This window comes from Bombina bombina, chromosome 1 (assembly GCF_027579735.1).
Source record: "Bombina bombina isolate aBomBom1 chromosome 1, aBomBom1.pri, whole genome shotgun sequence".
Lineage (NCBI taxonomy): Eukaryota > Metazoa > Chordata > Amphibia > Anura > Bombinatoridae > Bombina > Bombina bombina.
Window position 1 is genome coordinate 392,768,899 of NC_069499.1, and position 22,979 is coordinate 392,791,877.

General features: G+C 38.8%; 1 protein-coding gene across 3 annotated transcripts in view; it reads left to right on the plus strand.

Annotated features, from left to right (window-relative positions):
• Positions 1-22,979, plus strand: part of LYPD6B (LY6/PLAUR domain containing 6B) — a 253,595-nt gene that overhangs the window by 221,139 nt on the left and 9,477 nt on the right. For all 3 annotated transcript variants that reach the window (XM_053698289.1, XM_053698288.1, XM_053698290.1), the window contains exon 3: positions 15,940-16,038. In XM_053698289.1, coding sequence (XP_053554264.1) covers positions 15,940-16,038 — 99 coding nt within the window. The remainder of the gene's footprint in view (positions 1-15,939; positions 16,039-22,979) is intronic.

Sequence of the window (22,979 nt, forward strand, 5' to 3'; positions counted from 1 at the left end):
GGACATATTAGCAGCCTGCACAGCTGATACCTTTCCCCCCCCCACGGGTGCTGCGTGAGGGGGGCAGAGTCTTCCCCATTTTTCTGGAGTCTCCAGCTTACTTCTCACATTACCCCCCTTGCAGCCTCTACCCGCTTCCAGCCGTTCCCCTTTGTTTTTGCAGAGGCACACCAGTGATCTGGGTGGTCGATGCTTCTTCTCCCTCCCACGGGTGCTGTGTGAAGGGGAATAAATCTACCCAAGTTGGCTACAGCCTGTTTATCTACGCCCTCCATAGGCGTAAGTCTGGAGCAGTTTTCTTTTCCCGCTGAAGTTATCCACCAGCTGTTCCTGTGCCTCATCCGAGCCCGGCTGTGAGAGGATCCGACTGCGCCTTTCCTCCAGAGGACTCCTGCTGTGGTTCTCACTACAATCAAGGGGCCGTGTGGTCCTCCTCCCCTTCTACTGGTGCTGTGAGAGGGGGGTTTGCCTTGTCTGAAAAGCTGCCATCAGGTTTGTGGACGGTTGCGGGCAGCTTGTCTTTGCCCTGGGAGTGTTTCCACTTGGGTGCTGGATCTCGCTGGCTTTGTTTGTCTGCCCCCTCCCACCGGTGCTGTGTGTAGGGGGACTTTGAGCTGCAGTGTGAAGATTGCTGCCTGTTACTTCTATGCTGTTGTGTTCCTGGACTCTTGGTTGACTAGGCTGTGATCCTTGGGTTCTCCCCCAAGTCCAGAGGTGCGATTGGTGGCCTTTTCCCATAACCTGTGGCGAGGTGGAACTCCTTTTTGTTCTTTTTGCTGTGTCTTCTCCTAGGGCTCTCAGAGACATAGTGAGCCAAGAACCCCTGTATTGCTTTTGGGCTTTCAGAAGTTACAATTTTTTCTTTGTGTAATTTCGTTTTGATTAGTAGGGTTTTAAATTATATAAAGTCTATGTAACCATAAACCTCACTTTGCTACACTTTATTAAGGTGGACATTCTCACCCAAGTTTTTGTTTCTGCATTATTATTTCATTTAACTCTTCCTTTTACATACACGGGATAAGTTATTTTTCTAATTATTGTCAAACTAAAAATTAACTGTTGGTTACAGAACTTCTGTTAAACGTGGGTCCCTACATACCCCTGAGAGGGATAATAATTTTTTGTACTTAAGTACTTACCATAAATCTATGGGTTGGGTGGTAAAAAAGTTTTTTGAGATAAAGATTTTTGTCTTATTTTTTTAGGTTTAGATGAAATTTTTTTATAAAATTCCCCTAAAAATCTAATCCTAAATACTAGTATTCCCTCCTGTATTGCTGCAATATTTCACTTTCTAGTGGGCTATTTACAATAAGGAGGGCCTCTCTAGCTTTCATCTTATTTTTCAATATCTTGTGGGTCATATGCAAATACAGCCTAGACTAAAGATTCCGCCCATATATACAAATACTCACAGGAAAGGTTATTTATTACATTTTTATTTCTAGTAACTCCCCTAGTAAGAAGGGAAAAGTAGAGAGCTAATAGAAGACTCAGAGAGGGCTTCTAAACTAGATCAAATTGTTTTTTATGCCTCAAATAAGATTGATATTTTCTTGCAAAGGGTCTCCTTACTGATTCTTGCCTTGGTAGTACGGGGTTAGAGTGATCTGCCAATCTCTCTAACTGAATTGAAATTCACTAATCACTGCATCCCTTTTTTTTTCCTTTTCATGGCACAAATCACAATCACTCACTAACACTCACCCACTCCCCCCCTCCTTTTTTTTTTTTGTTCTTCTCTCTCTCCTTTAATTCACCAGGGGGCTCTCCCCCTCTTATATTGCATCTCGCCTCACATATTCGGGCACTTGATATTTCTTTTTTTTGTCTCGAGCACAATCACATGGACAAATTTCTAAACACCCTAAAACTTCACCTTCAGTTATGGCGGTTAGGCAAAGAGAGAGGAAAAATAAGCCTACCTTGGATACCTCGGCGGACGTACACCCGATAGCTATTAACCCTGCGCACTTAAACGAGCCTTTGGATGTACAATCATTAGTTTCAAGTATTTCTGAAGCTTTAGCTCCCATATTCCATACTCTCAAAGATGAGATTAAGCAAGATATCTCATTACTAACAAATGAAATTCGACAATTCTCTGGTAGATTATCTGAGGCAGAGCAAAGAATCTCGGATCTAGAGGACCTCTCTGGAGGTCACAACACCAAGCTAGAAGCTATGAATTCTACACTTCTGAAGATTCAGAGCAAGCTAGAAGACCTAGAGAATCGCTCCAGGAGGAACAATCTCAGAGTTATTGGAGTGCCAGAAGAAAAACAGTATGAAGATCTTAATAACTTTCTAACTGTTACCTTACCGCAACTTTTACAAATCCCGCAGATTCAATCACAAATAGTCCTAAAGAGGGTACACAGGCTAGAAGGGCCCACAACTGGTAAAGGGAACCCCAGGCCAAGGCCAATTGTCGCAAAAATGTTAAATTACCAAGATAAAGTTACATTATTACAATTCTTTAGAAATAAACAACCCATATTTCTTGGCAATGAAAAAATAATGTTATTCCAAGACTTCTCTGCTGAGACAGCTGCAAAGAGGAGGGACCTGGCCCCTATTTGTACAAAGCTCATTAATCAAGGTTTTCGAGCTACCTTAATATACCCAGCCAGATTAAGGATTAGGGTCAATAACCTAACACATTTTTTGATTCTGCTAGAGAGGCAGAAAAATTCCTTGCTGAAACTCTCTCTTCAGAGTGAGATAGGTAATTATCTTCATATTATTTTTACTCCCTTGTCAATGACAGTCCTTCTCTGGGTTATTTGGGTTATATTCGTCTTATTGTTGTTGTGTGTTTTTTTTCCCCCTCCCCTTTTATTCTTTACTTGATGATGGACACGGCGGGCAGATTTAAGCTAATGTCCTGGAATATTGGAGGTATTACATCTCCCATTAAACGGAAAACAGTAATATCCCATCTGAGGAAAATAAACACTGATATTGCCTTCTTACAGGAAACCCATATAAAATTAGAGGAAGTTTTAAAACTTAAATGTTGTTGGGTTAAGGAAGTCCTCTCATCTCCCAGTGTGGACAGGAAAGGATGCGTTGCGGTCCTCCTAGGGAAGAGGATAAACTATGAAGTTCTTCACAGCGAAGCGGATTCAGAGGGGAGATTCCTAATGGTAAAAATTAAATTGGCTAAAACACTTTATACATTATGTAATGTCTATGCGCCTAATGTCTTTAAGCTAGCCTTTTGGGAAGCACTGCAAGCTAAAATTATGTCATATGCAGAAGGATATCTGATACTAGAGGGAGATTTTAATATGGCACCACAATATCCTCTAGATAGATTAAGACAGAATCCCTCTTGTCCTAAAACCTCTCGTCTGGGGTTGCTGTGTTCCTTGTTCAGAGAGGAATTGCCTGGTATTTCGGTGCTGGACTGACCGTAATAGGCGGGATCAGACTGATATACTACAGGAAAGTTCTACTCTGTGAAAAGCATTGCTGAGCTAAAAGAAGTTGCACCCAGGTGGTAAATCACCATAGAACAGGCTAACAATGGTATTGAGCTGGTTGTTCGTTCCTGTGAGTGCATTTCTCTCTGTGTGTATTTAGTCTCCCTATGGGAAAAAGGGGCAACCAGATGTGGACTCCTTGCTCAGTGTGCTTAGAGGAATACTGCTACACCTCACTGACGAGGCCCAATGAAGGCCGAAACGATCGTCTGGGGTTGCTGTGTTCCTTGTTCAGAGAGGAATTGCCTGGTATTTCGGTGCTGGACTGACCGTAATAGGCGGGATCAGACTGATATACTACAGGAAAGTTCTACTCTGTGAAAAGCATTGCTGAGCTAAAAGAAGTTGCACCCAGGTGGTAAATCGCCATAGAACAGGCTAACAATGGTATTGAGCTGGTTGTTCGTTCCTGTGAGTGCATTTCTCTCTGTGTGTATTTAGTCTCCCTATGGGAAAAAGGGGCAACCAGATGTGGACTCCTTGCTCAGTGTGCTTAGAGGAATACTGCTACACCTCACTGACGAGGCCCAATGAAGGCCGAAACGATTCGTCTGGGGTTGCTGTGTTCCTTGTTCAGAGAGGAATTGCCTGGTATTTCGGTGCTGGACTGACCGTAATAGGCGGGATCAGACTGATATACTACAGGAAAGTTCTACTCTGTGAAAAGCATTGCTGAGCTAAAAGAAGTTGCACCCAGGTGGTAAATCGCCATAGAACAGGCTAACAATGGTATTGAGCTGGTTGTTCGTTCCTGTGAGTGCATTTCTCTCTGTGTGTATTTAGTCTCCCTATGGGAAAAAGGGGCAACCAGATGTGGACTCCTTGCTCAGTGTGCTTAGAGGAATACTGCTACACCTCACTGACGAGGCCCAATAAAGGCCGAAACGATCGTCTGGGGTTGCTGTGTTCCTTGTTCAGAGAGGAATTGCCTGGTATTTCGGTGCTGGACTGACCGTAATAGGCGGGATCAGACTGATATACTACAGGAAAGTTCTACTCTGTGAAAAGCATTGCTGAGCTAAAAGAAGTTGCACCCAGGTGGTAAATCGCCATAGAACAGGCTAACAATGGTATTGAGCTGGTTGTTCGTTCCTGTGAGTGCATTTCTCTCTGTGTGTATTTAGTCTCCCTATGGGAAAAGGGACAACCAAATGTGGACTCCTTGCTCAGTGTGCTTAGAGGAATACTGCTACACCTCACTGACGAGGCCCAATGAAGGCCGAAACGATCGTCTGGGGTTGCTGTGTTCCTTGTTCAGAGAGGAATTGCCTGGTATTTCGGTGCTGGACTGACCGTAATAGGCGGGATCAGACTGATATACTACAGGAAAGTTCTACTCTGTGAAAAGCATTGCTGAGCTAAAAGAAGTTGCACCCAGGTGGTAAATCGCCACAGAACAGGCTAACAATGGTATTGAGCTGGTTGTTCGTTCCTGTGAGTGCATTTCTCTCTGTGTGTAAAAGCAAAAGAGACAACTTAGAATCAAAATTGTTCATTAGGCTCCTTCGGAATCTTAGAGTCAGGGATCTATGGAGATCACAAAACCCTGACACCAGAGATTATCCATGCCTATCCAAGGCACATAAGACACTCTCTAGAATTGACCTACTTCTCATAGATGAAAGGCTGTGTAAAATGAGAGTACTATCAGGGATCCTTCCCATTTGTTTTTCGGACCATGCCCCCATCTTCCTCGATTTTCACTTTAGCGACTTCGTTTCTAGAAATCATCGGTTTAACTTTCCTGTATATCTGTCATCTGATCTTAAGTTCAAAAACTGGCTCAAATCTAAGTTCGAGGAGTATGTCTTTTTTAACCACGAATATGTCAGCCAACCTGATGTCTTCCTTCTGGGAAACCACAAAAGCGGTTCTTATAGGGGAAATATTAGCCTATAGTATTAACAGGACAAAGAAACTCAAATTAAGAGAAAGAGAAGTCCTGAAGTCAGTATCTAACTCATATAGTCGCCATCTATTAGAGAAAACAACAGAGAGCTGGGCAAGATACACTCGAGCACTAAGGGAAAGGGATACTTTCCTCATGTATAAGGCCACTCATAAAGATCTAAGATTTCAGGCTAAGCTATATAGATATGGAAATAGAACAGGGAAACTTCTCGCAAACTTAGTTAAGAGAGATAAAGGCTCATCTATGATTGATTCTCTTCAAAGTGAAGGTAAAATCTTGACAACAGCAGAAGAGCTCCTGAAGGCTTTCTCAGATTACTATCAAGATCTGTACTCCCTCAAGATTTCAAACAACCTTGAGTGTGAGGACTTCTGGAGTAAAATCTCTTACTCGACCTTAACTGCTGATCTAGTCGAAACACTCCACTCTCCTATATCTGAGTTAAAAGTGTCTAGAGCAATTCAAGATCTCTCTCTAAAAAAAAAGCCCCAGGCCCGGATGCGCTTCCCAATGAATTTTACAAAATTATTATCTCCTCTAATTGTACCACACTTAACCACGCTTTTTAATGGTATGTACAGTTACGGAGATCTCACTGAAAGATCAAGCTGGATTCTTGTTTAAACGGAATTCCTCAGCTAAAATAAGGGAAGTTTTTCTTACTGTAGACCATTTCAAAACCATGTAGAGGCTCGGATGTGGAGGGGAGGGTGCCCCTGACGTGGCAATTATTTCAATTGATGCTGAAAAAGCCTTTGATTCGGTTCACTTTGACCACTTACTATCTTCTCTTTATCGCTTTGGCCTTAGAGGCAGCTTTCTTAATTTTATTGACAACTTATATAAGAAGACCTCTACAAAGATGCTAGTGAATGGTTTGATGTCTTCTGATATAATACTAAGAAGAGGAACTCGACAGGGGTGCCCTCTCTCTCCTCTTCTATTCAATATCTCCATTGAACCCCTTGCTATTTTAATTAGACAGCAACTGGAAGGCATTAAGATAGGCAAAAGGGAGCTTAAAATAGCACTCTATGCCGATGACATTCTTATATATATCACAAATACTTGTATAAATATTCCGAAGCTCCTTTCAATTATTGATAAGTTGTGGATCAATAATCGATTGTTGTGGATCAAGCAAACTAAGGAATCCCCTCTAAATTTACCTTTCAGGGTTGTCCCTGACTCATTTAAGTACCTGGGCATCACAATTTCCTCTAACTCCAACAGTTGGTATAGTCTAAATATCTCCCCGGCGCTAAATAAAATGAAAGAAAGCCTGAAAAATTGGCAAAATCTCCCCCTTTCTCTCTCAGGCCGCATAGCCCTATACAAGATGACTCTCCTCCCTAAACTTCTTTACATTCTTCAGAATACTCCATTGATTTTGAAGGGGAAAGATATTATGTTGTTTAACACTGCATTGAGATGTTTTATTTGGCAGAACAAAAAACCTAGAATTTCACTACCTAAACTTTTTCTTCCTAGAAAATATGGCGGGTTTGCTTTGCCAGATCTTCGACTATATAATTATGTTTTACTTGCACGCATAGTAATGGACTGGATTTTCTCCAGAAATTATGTCACAGATAATGAGCTGGAAAGAAATATAACTTATCAGTTTCTTCCTGCAGCACTAATTCATTGCAATTCTAGCTCAACACCTCGCGAAGTGAAAAAACTTAGAACTATTTTCAACCCGATACAGGCTTGGTGGAAGATCTGTAAATCTTTAGATTTGGAGCATATGGTTTCTAAATATATGCTGATGCTGGGTAACCCCCAATTTCAAGCAGGGCTACATTCGACACTCTTTCAAAAGTGGAATAATTTAGGTCTCGGTAATATCTGTCATGTTAGATTTCGACAGGAGGTGTATTAAAACTTTTGGCTCACTCAGGGGGGAATTTAATCTCCCTCAAAAGGACTTTTTTGCCTATTTACAAGCAAGACATTTTGCGCTTAAATTGATAAGTGATTTTGGCTGGAATTGGTCCTTGGGGAGCATTGAGAACTGGCTTGTCCTAGTCAAAAATGGGCATATGTCAATTTCTCCTTTTTATCAATCTTTGAGCTCTTTTAAGAGCGTACTCAATATGGAAAAGATCTCTTCCAAATGGGCTGTAATAATATTGACAAATAGTCTGGAGGTGAATCTTGCCCAATTCTCTATCTCAGAAGTTATGCGAGTTACCCTCTCCTCTTCGTGAAGAGAGTCACACATTAAATTACTCCTTATGACTTATTTTACGCTGGATAAAGGCTCTAAATGCGGGAACCCCAACTTCAATAGATGTCCTGAATGTTCACTTATGTCAGCTGATCTTGTGCATATGATATGGGACAGCCCCAAAATCATATATTTCTGACTTAAATTACAGTACTGGTTTAATAAGACACTGGGGATCTCCCCTTTGACTCTGACATTGATAAGCACAGTGTTCCTCTGGTTTGATTCGAAGAATCAGCAGGTTAACAATAAAATCGTTAATATGGCTATATTGGCAGCTAGATATTTATTTTTTTAAAAATGGAAAGGGAGAGCGATTCCCAGTATACCAGAAATTAAGAACTGTTTGAATAAACAATCGGCTAGATTACGAGTTTTGCGTTATGAGGGGTGCGGTACTTACTTGCACGTTATTGTCACTGCTTACTTTCCTACAGCACTGGTATTACAGGTTTTTTATAAACCCAATGTTATTAGGCAAGAAGTAAGCGTAGAGCAAAATTGAGCTCCATACCGCACTCCAATACCAGCGCTGCTTAAGTCAGCGGTGAGCTGGTTGTACGTGCTCGTGCACGATTACCCCATAGACATCAATGGGGAGAGCCGGCTGAAAAAAAGCCTAACACCTGTAATAAAGCAGCGTAAAGCTCCGTAACGCAGCCCCATTAATTCCTATGGGGAAAGAAAATTTATGTTTTCACCTAACACCCTAACATAAACCCCAAGTCTAAACACCCCTAATCTTACACTTATTAACCCCTAATCTGCCGCCCCCAACATCGCCAACACCTACATTATACTTATTAACCCCTAATCTGCCGCTCCGGACATTGCCGACACCTACATTATACTTATTAACCCCTAATCTGCTGCCCCGACATCGCCGACACCTACATTATATTTTTTAACTCTTAATCTGCCGCCCCAATGTCGCCGCAACCTACCTACACTTATTAACCCCTAATCTGCCGCCCCTATAATAAACAGTAACCCCTAAACCGCCGCATTCCCGCCTCGCAAACACTAGTTAAAAATTATTAACCCCTAATCTGCCGTCCCCAACATCGCTGCTACTATATTAAATTTATTAACCCCTAAACCTAAGTCTAACCCTAAGACCCCCTAACTTAAATATAATTAAAATAGATCTAAATAAAACCTACAATTAATAATCTAAATAATTCCTATTTAAAACTAAATACTTACCTGTAAAATAAACCCTAATCTAGCTACAATATAACTAATAGTTACATTGTATCTATCTTAGGTTTTATTTTTATTTCACAGCTAAGTTTGTCTTAATTTTAACTAGGTAGAATAGTTAGTAAATAGTTATTAACTATTTACTAACTACCTAGCTAAAATAAATACAAATTTACCTGTAAAATAAAACCTAACCTAAGTTACACTGACACCTAACACTACACTACAATTAAATAAATTACCTAAATTAACCCCTTAATGACCACAGCACTTTTCCATTTTCTGTCCGTTTGGGACCAAGGCTATTTTTACATTTTTGAGGTGTTTGTGTTTAGCTGTAATTTTCCTCTTACTCGTTTACTCTACCCACACATATTATATATCGTTTTTCTCGCCATTAAATTGACTTTCTAAAGAAACCATTATTTTCATCATATCTTATAATTTACTATAAATTTTTTTATAAAATATGAGGAGAAAATGGAAAAAACACACTTTTTCTAACTTTGACCCACAAAATCTGTAACACATCTACAACCACCAAAAACCACCCATGCTAAATAGTTTCTAAATTTTGTCCAGAGTTTAGAAATACCCAATGTTTACATGTTCTTTGCTTTTTTTGCAAGTTATAGGGCCATAAATACAAGTAGCACTTTGCTATTTCCAAACCACTTTTTTTTTAAAATTAGCGCTAGTTACATTAGAACACTGATATCTTTCAGGAATCCCTGAATATCCCATGACATGTATATATTTTTTTTTAGAAGACATCCCAAAGTATTGATCTAGGCCAATTTTGGTATATTTCATACCACCATTTCACCGCCAAATGTGATCAAATAAAAAAAATCGTTCACTTTTTCACATTTTTTTTTACAAACTTTAGGTTTCTCACTGAAATTATTTACAAACAGCTTGTGCAATTATGGCATAAATGGTTGTAAATTTTTCTCTGGGATCCCCTTTGTTCAGAAATAGCAGACATATATGGCTTTGGAGTTGCTTTTTAGTAATTAGAAGGCCGCTAAATGCCATTGCGCACCACACATGTATTATGTCCAGCAGTGAAGGGGTTAATTAGGGAGCATGTAGGCAGCTTTTTGGGGTAATTTTAGCTTTAGTGTAGTGTAGTAGACAACCCAAAGTATTGATCTAGGCCCATTTTGGTATATTTCATACCACCATTTCACCGCCAAATGCGATAAAATAAAAAAAAAAACGTAAAAATTTTCCAAATTTTAGGTTTCTCACTGAAATCATTTACAAACAGCTTGTGTAATTATGGCACAAATGGTTCTAAATGCTTCTCTGGGATCCCCTTTGTTCAGAAATTGCAGACATATATGGCTTTGGCGTTGCTTTTTGGTATTTAGAAGGTCGCTAAATGCCGCTGCGCATCACACGTGTATTATGGCTAGCAGTGAAGGTGTTAATTAGGTAGCTTGTAGGGTTAATTTTAGCTTTAGTGTAGAGATCAGGCTCCCATCTGACACATCACCCCCCCTGATCCCTCCCAAACAGTTCTCTTCCCACCCCCACCCCACAATTGTCCCAGCCATCTTAAGTACTGGCAGAAAGTCTGCCAGTACTAAAATAAAAGGCATCCTTTTTTTCTTTCTTTTTTTTCCCTGTGCATATTTACATATGCTGCTGTGTAGGATCCCCCCCTTAGCCCCCAACCTCCCTGCCCCCCCCCCCCCCCAACAGCTCTCTAACCTCCCCCTCTACCTTCTTGGCAGCCATCTCGGGTACTGGCAGCTGTCTGCCAGTACCCAGTTTACAATATTTTTTCTCTTTTTTTTTTTTTTTTTTTTTTTTTCTGTAGTGTAGCTTCCCCACGACCAACCCCCACCCCCTCCCAGATCCCTTAGATGACTTTTTGGTTGCATTTATTCCCCCCCTTCCTCCCACTTACACAGGATCATTTCTGTAGTGTAATCGGTTCCCACCCGCTCCCTCCCCGTGCACGCGCCCGCCGCCCCGGTGCACGCGCGCGCATGTCTGTGCGCGCCCCTGACTGTCCCGCCCCCCTCTGTGTCTCAGAAACCATAGATGGCCGCCCACCCGCCTCCCACTGCAGCTCCCACCCACCAACAAATGGGGCCATCGATGTCCGGTGTAGAGAGGGCCACAGAGTGGCTCTCTCTGCACCGGAGGGGTACAAATTGTTTTTGCAGGATGCCTCGATATTGAGGCATCCTGCAATAACCGGAAAGCAGCTGGAAGCGATCAGGATCCCTTCCAGCTGCTTTCCAAACCGAGGACTTACGCCATACGTCCTCAGGCGTTAACTGTATTTTTTCTGAGGACGTATGGCGTACATCCTCGGTCATTAAGGGGTTAAATACAATTAACTAAATTAAATACAATTACCTAAATTACAAAAAACAAACACTAAATTACACAAAATAAAAAACAAATTACAAGATATTTAAACTAATTACACCTAATCTAATAGCCCTATCAAAATAAAAAAGCCCCCCCCCCCCAAAAAAAACAAAAACCTAGCCTAAACTAAACTACCAATAGCCCTTAAAAGGGCCTTTTGCGGGGTATTGCCCCAAAGAAATCAACTCTTTTACCTGAAAAAAAATACAAACACCCCCCCAACAGTAAAACCCACCACCCACAAAACCAAACCCCCAAATAAAAACCTAACTAAAAAAACCTAAGCTCCCCATTGCCCTGAAAAGGGCATTTGGATGGGCATTGCCCTTAAAAGAGCATTTAGCTCTATTGTGGCCCAAACCCTAACCTAAAAATAAAACCCACCCAATAAACCCTTAAAAAAACCTAACACTTACCCCTGAAGATCCACTTACAGTTTTGAAGAGTCGACATCCATCATCAACGAAGCCGGGAGAAGTCCTCAATGAAGCGGCAAGAAGTCCTCAACGAAGCCGGGAGAAGTCTTCATACAAGCCGGGAGAAGTGGCCTTCCAGATGGGCAGAAGTCTTCATCCAGACGGGATCTTCTATCTTCATCCATCCGGTGCGGAGCGGCTCCATCTTCAAGACATCCGGCGCAGAGCATCCTTTTCCATCAAAGTCTTTTTTCCCGAATGAATGTTTCTTTAAGTGACGTCATCCAAGATGGTGTCCCTTTGATTCCGATTGGCTGATAGAATTCTATCAGCCAATCAGAATTAAGGTTGAAAAAATCCTATTGGCTGATGCAATCAGCCAACAGGATTGAACTTCAATCCTATTGGCTGATCCAATCAGCCAATAGGATTGAGCTTGCATTCATTGGAGCTTGCCATGTGTGAATTGCAGAGGATTTAAAGGAATAAAAAAAAAGCAATACAGAAAAAACAAACAAACAGTGTGCTACTGATTTACATATATTTCACAATTATGAGATCACAGGCGTCTCCGTTTAACTCCCTACAATCCTGTATTGTGTTAATATGATACAAAATTACTTGGTTTTAGGAGAGGGAGTTCATATAGTCCCATAAATCCAGCGTGTAAATGATGCAGCTCCTCAAAAAAGTCCCATCACAGACTCGTCAAATCGTAACTACAAAAGAAAAAGATAGAAAAGCGCAACACGCTCTAAGTGTAGATGGTATACACAATTTTATTGATAGCCCCTTCCCAGAGTGTTACTCAAAGAATGAACATTAAAACAGTGCACATCGGTTGTATACAACCATGAAGCTTGCTTCAGCGTCTGACGTGTCCGCCTCCTTCCAAGCTGTCAGAGAGAGCAAATCCAATCATCCGGGTGCTTGACACCCCTTTCAAATCGAATTCCACAGTTGATAGTGTTAATGAAAGGCATACACTGAGGCACGTATTATATAAAACTACAAGTCCAATATAACATTAAAAGTTACGATCTCTCAGCTCACCACAATGGTCACACTATCGTGAACCTGGTAGCCTCCCTGAGATCTTTAAAACAAACTAACTCAACGTACGTTTCGTTTCTATGCTAGAAACTTTTTCAAGAGTATTTTGTCTAACAGGAAATGCTCCTTAAAAAGGCTGTTACATCAACAGGTGTTTAAATCAGCAGGTGATAAATTAACCCCTTCTTCAAGGCAATACATATTCGATATAGATAAAATATATAAATACACTATTATCTACTAACTAAAGAACATAATAAAACATCATTTAGGCAATACATAATTATCATTCATGGTAATCGAATAACTCTTAAAAAAACTTTTGTAAATTCATATCATAAAATATTAAAATCTCATACCTATACAATATAATAATAAAATTCATCAAATTTCTAGTATATATTATAATTTATGTTACCTAAAAAGCATATATTAAATATAAAAATACATAAAAAAAATATATATTCTGTGAGTTTTGACACAGTGTGTTTTATTTTTCTCTGCCTAACCTAGCAAATCTTGGAATAGAATACCTTAAACTGACATTACACTATGTTATATGATCCTAATGTATATGCTATTGTATATGTGATTACTGTCTGTACACTTGGCGTTATACCCTTGTACACTTGTTATATGTGATTTTCAGTTTGATTTTGCTTTGAAAATAATAAAAATTATTTGATGAAAAAAAACAAAAAATATATATTAAATAATTGTTTTGGTAAAATCCTCCCTATATAAAATTTCCTAATCCTTAAAATAATTTATACTAAAAATGATTGGATATCCAGATCTATGTTTAACCCTTTTGGTTGCAGACAATCTATTTCTTTTATCCAAAAAGTCTCCCTTTGTCTAAGTTTGAGAAGTCTATTTGTATCCCAGATATTGGGAGATATCCACTCTATTACTTTAATTTCTAAGTCACTGATATCATTATTATGATAAATTTTAAAATGTACAGGTACACTATGAGTATCCAGACTTTTTTCTATATTAGTTAGATGTTCTTTGAATCTATACTTGACCTTTCTTTTAGTTCTTCCTATATAGATAAGATTACATTTACATTTTAACTGGTACACTACATACGTACTCATGCATGTGCATCTACTTTTAATCTTAAATTCCTTGGAACCATCTGAATGAAACGAAACGTACGTTGAGTTAGTTTGTTTTAAAGGTATCAGGGAGGCTACCAGGTTCACGATAGTGTGACCATTGTGGTGAGCTGAGAGATCGTAACTTTTAATGTTATATTGGACTTGTAGTTTTATATAATACGTGCCTCAGTGTATGCCTTTCATTCACACTATCAACTGTGGAATTCAATTTGAAAGGGGTGTCAAGCACACAGATGATTGGATTTGCTCTCTCTGACAGCTTGGAAGGAGGCGGACACGTCAGACGGTGAAGCAAGCTTCATGGTTGTATACAACCGATGTGCACTGTTTTAATGTTCATTCTGTGAGTAGCACTCTGGGAAGGGGCTATCAATAAAATTGTGTATACCATCTACACTTAGAGCGTGTTGCGCTTTTCTATCTTTTTCTTTTGTAATAAAAAAAAAAAGATTATGGACCTACTAATAGCAATATATACGTTTTTTATTTTTGATGAATGTTATGTTAGATGACCACAAACCCTAGGGACCTAATTTCATGTAGACTGTTTTCTTTCATAAAGGTGGTGAGAGTCCACAATCCATTACTCTTTACATTACTCATTACAAGAAGACCGTGCACTCTCAAAACTGGACATGAGCACCACGGTGCTTGACCAATTATACTTCAATAGCAAAATACAGCACTCACTGATTTTGGTGGCCACAAATTAAACTTTTAATGTAACGTTGAGGCATATGTAGACATAAACTTTTTGAAACCCTCGATTTATTGGAAACCCTCGATTTATTGCCAATTGCATTGCATGAATTATTATTAGGACAGAAATTTTATTTATTTATAGTAGGGATCCCTGTTTTCTCAGTAGCTGGTAATTATTTTAGACAGAAATGTAAAACTTCTTGACATGATTAATGGAATAGTAATTCCCCATCTCTGTTATTGACCATCCACTGTACTAAGTATATGTACTATATATATATATATGTGTGTGTGTGTGTGTGTGTCTGTGTGTATATATATATATATATATATATATATATATATATACAGTATATATATATGTGTGTGTATGTGTGTATATATATATATATATATATGTGTGTGTGTGTGTGTGTGTATATATATATATATATATATATGTGTGTGTGTGTGTGTATATATATATATATATGTTTGTGTATGTGTGTATATATATATATATATATATATGTGTGTGTGTGTGTGTATATATATATATATATATATATATGTGTGTGTGTGTGTGTATATATATATATATATATATATATATATGTGTGTGTGTGTGTGTGTGTATATATATATATATATATATGTGTGTGTATATATATATATATGTGTGTGTATGTGTGTATATATATATATATATGTGTGTGTGTGTGTGTATATATATATATATGTGTGTGTGTGTGTATATATATATATATATATATATATATGTGTGTGTATATATATATATATATATATATATATATATATACAGTATATATATGTGTGTGTACACCTACATACAGTCACTTTATTCTGGCTCATAAAAATTGCGTCGCTAGCTTCTAAATTTCACATGACCCCTGATTTAAAAAACCTTTATTAAACCTAATTAACTATCCTTGGGCCCATTTTCAGGCAACACAGAATTAAAGGACCATTATAGTGGTACAATTGCATGCTCTAATCCATTAGAGCATGTAATTTAACACTAGAGATGCTGTAATGCTATGTGTTTAACACACGCTTAAAGTCCTATCAGCAGGGCTAGTTGCATGACCCAGCTGTGTGATTAGCATTACTGATTGGATCAGCGGCAGTGCTCTGTGGCTCCCGAGCAGCACTATAAGCATGGGGGGTAGAACACATAGCATTATAGCATCGCTAATGTTAAAATTGTATTTGATATAGTCAGACATTATCTGTCTGTAACTTAAGTTATATGGTAGAAATTAATTGATTAGTCTGTTATATTTATCATACAGCATTTGATTTTTGTAGGCGGTTTGTATAGCACAAAAATGCCAAAAACATTGATAGTTAGTACTTATCAAATCACCACTTGTGCCATGTCCATTTATTAACTCTTAATGTTTATTTTCAGCCACACCATTCCCAAACAGTTTCAAATGTTTTACTTGTGAAACAGCTATTGATAACTATAACTGCAACCGATGGGCAGAAGACAAATGGTGTCCTCAAAGTAAGTATACATATTTCAGTTACGTTTGTTTCTGTGGTTTTATTTGTTACTCACATTCAAATTAGTATATGAACGATACTTTCATGCAACTCTAGTGTACCCAAGTAAAATCAGATTTTAGAGCAGCTTATTACAAAGCTACGTTTTTTTTTATTACTACTAGAGGTTGCTAAACTTGTGGTGACTGAGAAACACTCAGGGAAAAAAAGAGTTTGCTGGGGTAATTGTTTTAGTGTTTAGTTCTTCTTAGTACTGTAGTGTTTGTAAATCAGCCTGAGCTCAGTACAGGATATGTGTGTGTATATGTGTTTATTTGTGCATATGTGTATGTGCATGTGTTTGTTTATATTGATTTGTATTTGTGATTAAACTTCATATACACGTACAGACTGATATTTCACTAGATAATGTGTAATTGTCTTAAACATATTAAAGGAAGTAACTCACAAAATATACTATGTGGTTGTATATATATATATAAATCCTTTTCAGGAAGCAGGCACTCGCTGGTATTTCATCAATTTAATGCATCAAGATAATAAACAGTGAACGTTTTCGAATGCCCGAAAACGTTCACTGTTTATTATCTTGATGCATTAAATTGATCAAATATCAGCGAGTGCCTGCTTCTTGAAAAGGATTTGTGTATTTGAAGATTTGGTGGGCACCCTGGGAACTGTGACGCTGAGTGAGTGCTGGGTTCTTGTGGAGTATTATATATATATATATAAAAAAATTAATATTTGCATTGATTTAATTTTGAGACATGGAGGATTTTAATTTCAGTTTTTTATCTCCCCCCATAATATTAATGAATTTTGGTTTAACCATGAAAATAGCTTTACCAATACAGCAACCAGAAATCTGTCTCCTACTGATGAGTTCCAAAAAGAACGAAACAGGCTTGTCTAGTGAGTGATTTCTGGTTTGCTGTCATAATCCTGTATAAAAGGATCGCTGTGTCAAAACAGTATTTTTGAAGCAAAAAAACCTGAGCATTTGCATATCTAATTTGCATATCTTACCCACAATTCTCTTGTGCATTGGAAACATTGTATATTAAGAATTTCTGGGGAAAAGCAAGCGGGGATACTTGCCTAGATGTACTAATTTCCTATGCAAATATTTACATTGATTTTTATATATATATATATATATATATATATATATACATATATATATATATATTAGGGGCAGGTGAACAGTGCACATGCACACACAATACAACTCTTTATCCAAATTGCTTGAGACCAGAAAAGGTTTGGATTTTGGAAAAAATTGAATTTAGAAATATTTGCATCTGTAAAATGGCACAGTTTTGAGAGGGGATGGGATCAAGTGTAAACAACATATAGGGGTCCATCCGATAAAAATCGTCGCCCGCAAAAGCCGGCGACGCCAATATTTACGCTGGTTTGGTATCACATATACGGCGTAACCTAGAAGTTACGCGCGTATATTTCTGCCGTCGCCCGTAGTTTTTTGGGCCATAGGCAGGTATACCAAACCAGCGCAGTTTGGTATCCAATATGCAGCGTAAGGACTTACGTGGCGAAAATGGAGAAAACTTACTCCATTTTCACCTCGCCACAAAAAGCAGCCGTAAGAAGCCTTACGCTGACTATTGGAGCCCCGTAACTCCCTAAACTGGCTGCTAAAATAAACCTAACACCTAACGCATGCGCAATGTCTATCTCCCTGTCAACCGCGATCTTCTAAAATAAACCTAACACCTAACGCATGCGCAATGTCTATCTCCCTGTCAACCGCGATCTTCTAAAATAAACCTAACACATAACGCATGCGCAATGTCTATCTACCTGTCAACCGCGATCCCCCCCCGAAATCCCTAATAAAGTTATTAACCCCTAAACCGACGCTCCCGGACCCCGCCGCCATCTACATAAACTAACCCCCTACTGTGAGCCCCTAAAACCGCCGCCATCTACCTTATCTATCCCCTAATTATAACCCCTTACACCGCTGTCATCTACCTTATCTATCCCCTAATCTGACCCCTTACACCGCCGCCACCTATATAAAAATTATTAACCCCTAATCTAATCCCCCTATACCACCGCCAGCTATATTAATATTATTAACCCCTAATGTAAGCCCCTTACACCGCCGCCATCTCTATTAAAATGATTAACCCCTAATTTAATCTACCTACCCCGCCGCCAGCTATATTATCTATATTAACCCTAAGTATATTATAGTTAATATAGGTATTACATTATATATATTAACTATATTAACCCAAATTATATTAGGGTTAATATAGTTAATATAGTTACTATAGTATTTATATTAACTATATTAACTCTATCTAACCCTAACACCCATAACTAAATTTATATTAAATTAATCTAATTCATTTATAAACTAAAATATTCCTATTTAAATCTAAATACTTACCTATAAAATAAACCCTAAGATAGCTACAATATAATTAATAATTACATTGTAGCTATGTTAGGGTTAATATTTATTTTACAGGTAAATTGTTAATTTTTTTAACTAGGTATAATAGCTATTAAATAGTTATTAACTATTTAATATCTACCTAGTTAAAATAATTACCCAATTACCTGTAAAATAAATCCTAACCTAAGTTACAAATACACCTACACTATCAATAAATTAAATAAACTACAAACATCTATCTAAAAATACAATTAAATTAACTAAACTAAATTACAAAAAAAAAAAAACACTAAATTACAAAAAATAAAAAAAAGATTACAAGATGTTTAAGCTAATTACACCTATTCTAAGCCCCCTAATAAAATAATAAACCCCCAAAATAAAAAAAATTCCCTGCCCTATTCTAAATTAAAAAAAATTCAAAGCTCTTTACCTTACCAGCCCTTAAAAGGGCCTTTTGTGGGGCATGCCCCAAAGAATTTAGCTCTTTTGCATACAAATACAATACCCCCCCCCATTACAACCCACCACCCACATACCCCTATTCTAAAACTACCCAAACCCCCCTTAAAAAAGCCTAACACTATCCCCCTGAAGATCTCCCTACCTTGTCTTCACCACACCGGGCCGAACTCCTGATCTGATCCGGGCGATGTCTTCCTCCAAGCGGCAAAGAAGAATTCTTCCTCCGGCGATGTCTTTCTCCAAGCGGCAAAGAAGAATTCTTCCTCCGGCGACGTCTTCCTCCAAGCGGCAGCAAAGTCTTCATTCTTCCGGCGGCATCTTCAATCTTCTTTCTTCGCTCCGCCGCCACGGAGCATCCATCCCGGCCGACGACTGAACGACGAATGAGGTACCTTTAAATGACGTCATCCAAGATGGCGTCCGCCGAATTCCGATTGGCTGATAGGATTCTATCAGCCAATCGGAATTAAGTTAGAAAAATCTGATTGGCTGATTGAATCAGCCAATCAGATTCAAGTTCAATCCGATTGGCTGATCCAATCAGCCAATCAGATTGAGCTCGCATTCTATTGGCTGATCGGAACAGCCAATAGAATGCGAGCTCAATCTGATTGGCTGATTGGATCAGCCAATCGGATTGAACTTGAATCTGATTGGCTGATTCAATCAGCCAATCAGATTTTTCTAACTTAATTCCGATTGGCTGATAGAATCCTATCAGCCAATCGGAATTCGGTGGACGCCATCTTGGATGACGTCATTTAAAGGTACCTCATTCGTCGTTCAGTCGTCGGCCGGGATGGATGCTCCGTGGTGGCGGAGCGAAGAAAGAAGATTGAAGATGCCGCCGGAAGAATGAAGACTTTGCTGCCGCTTGGAGGAAGACGTCGCCGGAGGAAGAATTCTTCTTTGCCGCTTGGAGGAAGACATCGCCGGAGGAAGAATTCTTCTTTGCCGCTTGGAGGAAGACATCGCCCGGATCGGATCAGGAGTTCGGCCCGGTGTGGTGAAGACAAGGTAGGGAGATCTTCAGGGGGGTAGTGTTAGGCTTTTTTTAAGGGGGGTTTGGGTGGTTTTAGAATAGGGGTATGTGGGTGGTGGGTTGTAATGGGGGGGGGTATTGTATTTGTATGCAATAGAGCTGAATTCTTTGGGGCATGCCCCACAAAAGGCCCTTTTAAGGGCTGGTAAGGTAAAGAGCTTTGAAATTTTTTTAATTTAGAATAGGGCAGGGAATTTTTTTTATTTTGGGGGTTTATTATTTTATTAGGGGGCTTAGAATAGGTGTAATTAGCTTAAACATCTTGTAATCTTTTTTTTATTTTTTGTAATTTAGTGTTTGTTTTTTTTGTAATTTAGTTTAGTTAATTTAATTGTATTTTTAGATAGATGTTTGTAGTTTATTTAATTTATTGATAGTGTAGGTGTATTTGTAACTTAGGTTAGGGTTTATTTTACAGGTAATTGGGTAATTATTTTAACTAGGTAGATATTAAATAGTTAATAACTATTTAATAGCTATTATACCTAGTTAAAATAATTAACAATTTACCTGTAAAATAAATATTAACCCTAACATAGCTACAATGTAATTATTAATTATATTGTAGCTATCTTAGGGTTTATTTTATAGGTAAGTATTTAGATTTAAATAGGAATATTTTAGTTTATAAATGAATTAGATTAATTTAATATAAATTTAGTTAGGGGTGTTAGGGTTAGATAGAGTTAATATAGTTAATATAAATACTATAGTAACTATATTAACTATATTAACCCTAATATAATTAGGGTTAATATAGTTAATATATATAATGTAATACCTATATTAACTATAATATACTTAGGGTTAATATAGATAATATAGCTGGCGGCGGGGTAGGTAGATTAAATTCGGGGTTAATCATTTTAATAGAGATGGCGGCGGTGTTAGGGGCTTACATTAGGGGTTAATAATTTTAAGATAGATGGCGGCGGTATAGGGGCTCTCTTTAGGGGGTTATAGATATAATATAGCTGGCGGCGGGGTACAGGAGCGACAGTTTAGGGGTTAATAACTTTATTAGGTTGCGGCGGGGTACGGGAGCGGCGGTTTAGGGGTTAATAGCTTTTTTATTTTTAGGATAGTGAGGGGGGATAGCGGATAGAGGGTTAGACGTGTCGGGCTATGTTAGGGAGGCGTGTTAGACGTGTCGGGCTATGTTTAGGAGGCGTGTTAGACAGTGCGGGTGATTTAGACTTTAGTCAGGTTTTGTAGGCGCCGGCAGTTTCTAACGTGGCGCAAGTCACTGGCGACTCCAAAAATCTGTACTTACGCAGATTTCTGGACATCGCTGGTTTGTGAGACTTGCGCCACTTTAGCAAGTGACGGCGCCGCATATTGGATGGCTCGAGTTGCGAGCTGAAACTGCGGGCGACGTGGGTTCCCTCGCTTACGCCGCAAACTGTGATCTATATTGGATCGCGCCCCTTATGTCCCTTATGCAATATTTACATGTCAAAACTTGTACATGTATTATTATTATACTTTATTTATAAAGCACCAACATATTTCTCAGTGCTATCCATGATTACAATTTAAATAAAACAATGATAAAACATTTTGTAGGAGATAAGACAAAATTTGACAAACACATACAGGAGGAATTGAGGACCCTATTCCCGTGGGAACTAACAATCCTAAAGAGTAGGAGGGGAAGAAACAGGGGTTGAGGACTTCAAGAGTGAGAATGATCTTTATACAGAGTTAGATGAGGGCAATTATAGTAAGTGGAATTAATAAGTTGCTGAGTTGGGTAGGCTTCCCTGAACAAAAAAATGTCTTTAGGGAGTGCTTAAAAGAAGGCAGATTAGAAACATCTGACCGCACAAGGGAGAGTATTCCAGAGGGTAGGTCCTGCAATCTAGCATTGGAAGATGTGATAATCGAAGATGCAAGGAGCAGGTCATTGTTGGATCTTAGTGGATCTTGTTGTTTATTAGTGAGGATAGGTAGAGGGGAGCTGCATTGGTAAGGGATTAGTAGGTAAGAGTGTGAATTTTGAATTTAATTATGCTGTGAATTGGGAGCCAATGAAGGGACAGGTGCAGCAGATGCAGAGCGACGGGAAAGGTGGATGAGTCTGGCAGAGGCATTTGAAGGGGGGAAGGCCAGTGAGTAGGTTATTGCAGTGTTCAAGTTGGGAAATTACAAGAGAGTGGATTATTTGCTTTGTGGTGTCAGCGCTCAGAAAAGGGCAGATTTTGGAAATATTGTGTTGGTGGTTGTGGCTAGGTGAAGGAAGCAATTTGATGTGGGGGATGAAGGACAGATTTCAGTCACTTGTAACTCTGAGGCAGCTGTAATGTAATGGGGAGATAATGATGACGTTGTTGGGGATAGAAAAGTCAGAAATTGGGGTCAAGCTAGAGGTAGAGATTAGAAGGAGCTCAGTCTTAGACATGTTAATCTTTTGGTAGTGAGAGGCCATCAAGGAAGGAATGCCGGATATGCAGTCACTGACGTTAGTAAGGACAGGGAGAATGAGAGCAGGAGTGGATAGATAGATAGATCTGAGTGTCATCCGCAAAGTTTATCCAGTAAAGAAGTATAAATGAAGAAGAGTAGAGGACCCAGGACAGAGCTTTGAGGTACTCCAACAGACAGAGGCATTGAAGAGGAGTCGCCAGCAAATGACTCAGAAAAGGACCTTTTAGAAAGATAAGAGTGAATCCAAGAGAGAGCAGTGTCACAAAGACCAAGAGAGCTGAGGGTCGGTAGGAGGAGGGGGTGGTCAACTGCACTGAAGGCAGCTGAGAGGTCAAGTAAGGTAAGTATAGAGTACTGGCTGTTACCTTTAGCACAAAGAAGAACATTAGTAACCTTGGTGAGAACAGTTTCAGTTGAGTGTTTTGATGTTAGTGAAATCAGAGATATGGGGCGGTAGTTTGCAGGAGAATTAGGATCAAGGGAGGGTTTTGTGAGTATTGTAGTGACCTTTGAATCTTTGAAAGAAGAGGGGAATAAACTGTTAGAGAGGGATAGGTTGAAGATGTGAGCAAGAGTGAGG